At 43.8% G+C, this 7,339-nt stretch overlaps 1 protein-coding gene across 2 annotated transcripts in view; it reads right to left on the reverse strand.

Annotated features, from left to right (window-relative positions):
- LOC126480859 (uncharacterized) overlaps positions 1-2,152 on the reverse strand; it is a 294,153-nt gene extending 292,001 nt beyond the window's left edge. For both annotated transcript variants that reach the window (XM_050104234.1, XM_050104233.1), the window contains exon 1: positions 702-2,152. In XM_050104234.1, coding sequence (XP_049960191.1) covers positions 702-2,137 — 1,436 coding nt within the window. In that variant the 5' untranslated portion in view covers positions 2,138-2,152. The remainder of the gene's footprint in view (positions 1-701) is intronic.
- Between the last annotated feature and the right edge of the window lie 5,187 nt (positions 2,153-7,339).

Here is a 7,339-nt window from a genome sequence, read left to right on the forward strand (position 1 = left end):
TTACATGGAGCCCTGTGCTTAGGTAACAAAAGAATTATAACGTGAAAAAAATAATGCAGCTTATTCCTTGACCTTAACAGTTGTTGTATCATTGCCTGTTTTAAAGGTATGTTCTTGACTGTCAAAGTGATAATGCATTCAAAACCATAATACTATTTTTTCTTGGTTCTGGGCATCTAATTAGCAATGTTGATACAGTCTTCCTCTATTTTACAGTTGTAAGCTATTATCAAAGGTCTTGTCAAACTAGAAGCACTATACATTGCCGTTATAAGAATACTATCGGAAACAATATTTATGAGCATAAGAGTGATATTAACAACCACTCTTATATTGTGCTTTAATGCCCAGAATGAGCTGTCTATCCATCTTTCTGTTGCTGAGAAAGAGAAACTTGCAGCATTACTGTAAAAGAGTAGTAAGAAATGTCACATCTGCAACAGAAGAGAAAACTATTTAGAGAGGCGCCAACCGTTTGATGATTAGCCGAGAAGTTCAAGTATATAAATAAGTGCTGTTCTGAAAAATATTCGCAGCTGCTCTCCAAATTTCAAGGTGTGTAACAGTAAGGAAAAGTAAATAGCGATCCAGGAGGGCAGAGTCGATGTGCCACCTGGGAGTAACTTATCGTGTTAAATCTAAATTCTCGTAACAACAACTGGTCAACCATAACTGATAGATTCACTTGCGGCAGTACTCACCCGCATGTGCATATCTCGCAGATGCACTGCTCCTTGCACGGGTTGATCCAGGCCTCAGTCTTTTTATCCTTGACGGCGAGCGTCTTCTTTTCGGAAACCTCCTTCTGCGTCTGTGTGCGGCTGGATGTGCTGCTACTGGTGGTTGCCTCCTTGACGGTGGAACTCAGCTGTTGCTGGCTCAACGCTTCTCGCACGACGCTTGTCTCGCCGGCCACCACCTGTTGTGTGCTCGCCACCTCCGAAGCTGTCGTGCGACCAATGCTCTCCTGGACACTGGTGCTCACGGACACATCTTCGACTACTGACGACTGTTGAATGCTTGTGGAAGACTTGGTCTGTTGCTGTACGGTTTCCGATACAGCCGTCATTTGCTTGGCATCGCGCACAGACGATTCACTGACCGATATTTGTTCACGGCCCTCTTGCACCACACTGGTGCTGGAGGACATCTCCACAGCTGACGACTGCTTGCTGACGGAGGATGTCGAGGAGGAGTGCTGGATAACATCGGAACGACCGCGATCGGACAATGCGATCTGACGGCCGCTTTGTAATGCAGAGCTGTCCAGCATCATCTGAGAGCGTCCGTCTCGCACGTCACTGCTGGAGGACACATTCTGGACGCTCGAGGACTGACTGAGGGAGGACGATTCTTGTTTTGACGTAGACATTGACTGCTGTATCTGTTCTGAGGCAATAGTTTGGCCAGTGATCTGTCGGCCCGTGAAAGACTCTTCTGAAACACTACTTTGGCGTCCTTCAATGACTGTCGAGGACGACACTTCCTCGACGACCGTGGACGATTTGCTGGACGCCATGTGCGAACTCGACGACTGTTGGATCACTTCGGAGACTATCTGTTCGCCACCAGTCTGCACGAGTTGTTCCGTGGTCGATCCGCCAATTACAACTATCCTCTGGCCGTCTTTGAGCTGTTTCGTCGCTTGGGACAGAGCTTTTTGCCTGTCTCCCTGGCGGGAAGAACCGCCGTCGGATCCCTCTATGACGGAGATGACATTTCCGCTGCTGTCCATCACCACAGTCCTCGAGCTGCTGGAAAACGACTCTTTCTTGCTGCTGGATTGGCTGACTTGCGTGGACTCGCTGACTGATTCGACGACTTCGCTGGTCGAGGAGCCCGAGGCCAGAGCCAGCTCGGAGGAGACATTTCCGTTGGTCACCGTCCCGTTGACCGCCGACTCGATCGCATTTCCGCCGCTGGAGGACTTCTGTACCGTCGTGGAGCTGCCGCTCGTCGACGAGAGGTGCTTGGATCTGGAGACGGAGGACGAAGAGGAGGACTTCACCACGGTCGTGAAGGCCTGCTTCTTCGTCTCGGCGATCTTGGTCGATGTGGAGGCGATCTCTTTGCTCGTTTTCGTTATCGTTGCCTTCGACTTCCCCTTGGAAGCCGAGTCCTTCTTCGTGATCGTCATCGCGGGAAGCGAGCGGTGTAGAGAGCTGTCGTGTGTGAACTAGCGTCGCCTTAGCCGCGCGGCATCTTCTTGTAGAGTGTGCCGGCGACAGGCCGTTGCGGCGCAGCCAGCGAGTACGGCCCACGGCGGCCAATCGCGACCGCCGGTTCCCCTCCCGCCCGCGTTCAGTCGAGGCTGCGAGCACCGAAAGAGGCAGTCGGCCCACAGGCTGGGTCGCAGTCGTCACTCCGCGGGCACGTCACCGTCGTGATGTCAGGGACGGCGGAGGACGGCGTTTTGACTCTACTAGTACAGGCCGCCCCGCTCGCGGATGGGAGAAGCTGCGTCGTGTCCCGTTGTCGGAAACGCGTACCAAACCTGAAATCAGGGGAACCCGTGTGACCAACAGCTTCCTTCACGCTGGGTCCACAAACATGTTAAAGTAACTCAATATTCGGCAGAGGCTATATTTCTGTGATTTATCTTATTCTCTCCTATTGGCCGGTTTCGACTACATGGCGATTTTAAATCTATCCTAGAAGACACCAGAAATAACCTTTTAAAACATAAACGTCATCATTTTAATTTTTGTCATTCTAGTTTTACCCATATTTTGCAGTTGTGAATGTGACTGCATCTAAAAAATAAACAAGAAGTATGATTAATAATGCCTTCAGTCACAATTGAGGTGTCGAGATTGAAAGAGGGACATGCCACTCAACAGTAGTTTTGAAATATAATGAAGAAAACGGTATACTCTTGAATAGTATTGTTCCCAAACCGTGTACTTACTCCCACATGCTCATAAGGAAGAATACAGTCTTTTGCCATAATCTGTAACCATAGACTAATTAGAAATAATAGAAAATTGTGATACAAAATGACTGACATATCTCCATTTTGATTTAAACAACACTCGTTTTGGGAATGAGATTTTCACTCTGCAGCGGAGTGTGCGCTGATATGATACTTCCTGTCAGATTAAAACTGTGTGCCGGACCGAGTCTTGAACTCGGGACCTTTGCCTTTCGTGGGCAAATGCTCTACCAACTGAGCTACCGAAGCGTGACTCACGCCCCCTCGTCATAGCTTTACTTCTGCCAGTACCTCACCTCCTACCTTCCAAACTTAACAGAAGCTCTCCTGCGAACCTTGCAGAACTAGCACTTCTGAAAGAAAGGATATTGCGGAGACATAGCTTAGCCACAGCCAGGGGGATGTTTCCAGAATGAGATTTTCACTCTGCAGCGGAATGTGCGCTGATATGAAACTTCCTACCACCTGGTAGAGCACTTGCCCGCGAAAGGCAAAGGTCCCGAGTTCGAGTCTCGGTCCGGCACGGAGTTTTAATCTGCCAGGAAGTTTCAATACTCGTTTTATCATAAATATCGTATGACTAAAAACATGTATATTTTCAAGTAAAATATTCTTTTGAACCATTTCAACTTGTTCGTACAAATTCCTATTACTTGTATAAACATTCGTAACTAAACAATGCATTTCAAAATAGACAATACAGTTGAAGACAATGAGCTTTTTAGTGCCTTGGGTTGTAACATGGGAGAGTTAATTCCAGACTTTTTATTAATTAAACAACCCTGTCTATTTTGACAGACACATACGTTCATACACTTGTCACTCTTTATCATTAGAACTAACTTGATTCGCAGATTCATTGTCAGCCGCAGTCACTTAATTAATTGGCACATTTCTTTGAAGTATTATTAAAACACTCACAAAACTGCAAAGGGATAACATCAATCATGCGTGAAACATCGCGTGGTTTCTCAGATTTCAGAGGAATGATGTAACTGTGTCCTCTCGGCACGTTATGAAAATGAGTGACTAACCCAGTCCTAATCAGAGGAAATTCATATTTCACCATATCACAGCTATTGGGTGAAGCAGAGACGCATTTTGACAGAACAGTGTACTCAGATATTTTGGTTACTGCATCCCGATACAGAGCTCGCATCACGCCACAAGTTCTTTCATGCACTAGAGAAACTTGTCTCTGTGACAAGTCCTCTTTCTGCACGAAACGGAATTTCAATACTGGTTTACACAGGGGAAAAATCATTGAACAAGTCTTATTTTATAACTAAGAGATGCTGTATCGTGTAAAAATAACAACTACAGTAATAGCTCATGTACCCCAAAAATGATGACAAGCCCCCCGTTTTGATCTCAACGCCTCAATTTTTTCGTGTTTTATTGAATCACGCGATGCATTCCGTACCCTGAGGGTTCATCATCAGGTGCAAATCGTTTTAATACATCATTCATTTCTGCTCTTGGGTGAGATGATGCGAAATGTAAGTTCCTGTTGTGAGGACGATAGATATTCAGTTGCGAGGTACATCAGCATAAAATTACATATCTTCTGGTCCTGCAGAAAACTCGTGTACTTTATTTTTCTAGGTGCAGACGCACGTGTGTTACTCGAGCTTACTTCAGTGAGTACCGAGGACTTCAATACAACAAACAGATCTATCGCCGCATTCAGATACATTGACCCTCTTCAACTTACAAGGTTTTCAAACGACTTTCTCTCCTAGTCGAATTACATTCCCTTTTTTTTATACAAAATTAAATAAATCATTGCTTATAAAAATCGAGACCTTATTTAAGGGTTATTCGTATTACGTTAAAGTTACAATATATAACGTTCATTCATTCATAATTAATACCGAGAGTATAGAAATTCCAGAACAAAGAGATATTCACGGGAATCTCCTCAAACTAAAACTCCGAAATTTCTGTATCCTCAAAAGGCTTCGTCATTCGCGAATCAGATGACGGAAAATATGATGGGACAGAGAAAAACTTAACGAAAAATCCAAGAAGAATTTTTTTAAGATATCAATGCGAGCAGAAGTTGATTTATCCATTCTGTAATCAGACATCACTTCACTCAAGGCGCACACTAGTCTGAACATTTCGAAACACTTCACAGATGCAATATGAGAAGAAAGATGAAATATATTATGTGGTGTCAGGCATCAGAGTTTTAAATCAACTGATATATGTAATGAAAAAATTTAATATTTGCGTCATCTCACCAAAGAGCTGAAGTAAATAAAGCATTAAAACGATTTGCATCCCTAACGCATCGAGTGATTCAATAAAATAAGGAAAAAATGTGATTGAAGGCGTTACCATCCATAGTTCCTGTTAATTTTTATCAATTTATAGGTTATGAATTTAGAAGGGTCTCGTAAGGCGTAGGGCAATCTGATCTCGTATCAATCGATAAAAAGTAAAATGGTGATGTTTGTGTTTTACAAACTTCTTTGATACGTTCTCTAGAATATCTTGAAAACGGCTATGTGGTCGAATTGGCCAGCTGCAGAAAATAAAATATAGTACAGAAATAAAGCTTTGTGGAACACTGTTTTTCTTTAGTATACGTTACGAGATGTACTACTACATTGCTGTGGTTGTTTAGAAAGCAGTAGGAGCTCAGATTCATGTTGTGTTTGGTAAATTATAGGAAGCCTTCGCTAAAGTTCCGCACTATCGGCTAATAGGCAGAATACTTCAGTTCGGAATATCCAAACAGATATGAGAGTGAACCGAAGATTTCCCAGCAGGCAGGAAGTACTGTAACCGCGTTCTAGGTAGACACTGTGTCTGATATGAGTAGTTGAATCGATACACTTCGTCGTTATCGACTCTTTCGTGGTCGCTGAAATTGTTACTTAGTAGACAACACTGCGTTTGGTGCGCCCGTGTCCTCGCAAGGGGTAGTGACGCGAAGAGGTAACAATCGCTGAAATGTAATATGCAGTTAAGCTCGAAATAATCTTACGAAGGTTGTTATAAAGTTTTAATTATATCCTCGTCAAAATCAAGGTGCGACGTGAAATATGGCGAATGTCTTAGTACTTCTACACATATTCAGCCTTCTGTGCAATACATTTTTCTCAGTAATGGATGGCTTGGCGGAGGCCATGCTTGTATAGAAGCTCGCATTTTGGCAGTTGAGCACTTCGAAAATCGTTCTCGAAATGTCTGCCAGTTTCCTCATCCGAGGAAAAATGAAGAACCGTTGTCTCACGAGAATACAGGATGTGCGGAATAATTTGGTAGCCCAAAGGCGCAGGATGTGTAACTGTGCCTGTGTGGCTGGGGCGTTGTCGTGCTGGGTCGTTTACGTGCAGCAGAAGCCCCTTGGACAGCTTCCCGCGACGCCTCGTCTTCACAGTCTCCAGTAATCTTGTCAGGAGACTGCGGTAGTATGCTGCTGTCGTGTTTTACCTCTTACAAACATAATCTGACAGTAAACACAAATGGTTTGAATCAAATTTAACAAAAGGAATACAAAAAGTTGTTCTGAACAATTCAGTGTTGTATAGACAGAGCCGGCCGGAATGGCCGAGGGGTTCTAGGTGCTACAGTCTGGAACCGCGCGACCGCTACGGTCGCAGGTTCGAATCGTGTCTCAGGCATGGATGTGTGTGAGTTCTAAGTTCTAGGGGACTGATGACTTCAGAAGTTAAGTCCCATAGTGCTCAGAGCCATTTGAACCATTTGCATGGACAGAACATTTTAGTGAACGAGGGGAAAAAAAGTAAGTACCACAGGGTTCAATATTGGGTCCACTTTTACTCCTTATACATGAGAATGACCTTCCAGTTAACATTAAACAAGCAGAACTGGTACTTGTTCCAGACGATATTAGTATTATAATAAATCCTATTAGAGAGAAAGTTACAGAAGAGATTGTGAATGATGTCTTTCGAAGCAAAAATTAAGTGGTTCTCTGAAAATGGACTCTCCCTTAATTTTGAGAGAACACACTATATTCAATTCTGTACAACCAACTGATGTAGCACAGTAACAGGAGTCAGTGAATAGGGTAGAATGCTCCAAATTTTCGGGGGTACATCAAACATGTTAGTGAGCTTGTCAAACAATTAGTTCATCTACTTTTGTTTTTCGTACACTTCCTAGTCTTGGAAAAAAAAGCGAATCAACCTCTTGGCGTATTTTGCTTAATGCCACTGCACATATTCAGCCTTCTGGTCAACACATTTTTCTCAGTAATGGATGCATTGGTGGAGACCATGCTTATATAGAAATCTGCATTTTGCACCCCAAAAATCGTACTCGAAATGTCTGCTAGTTTCCTTATTTGAGAAAAGAGGAGAAACTGTCGTCTCACGACAATACAGGATGTTCGGAATAATTTGGCAGCCCAAAGGGCTTATGGGATAAGTT

The sequence above is a fragment of the Schistocerca serialis genome, chromosome 5 (assembly GCF_023864345.2).
Source record: "Schistocerca serialis cubense isolate TAMUIC-IGC-003099 chromosome 5, iqSchSeri2.2, whole genome shotgun sequence".
Taxonomy (NCBI): domain Eukaryota; kingdom Metazoa; phylum Arthropoda; class Insecta; order Orthoptera; family Acrididae; genus Schistocerca; species Schistocerca serialis.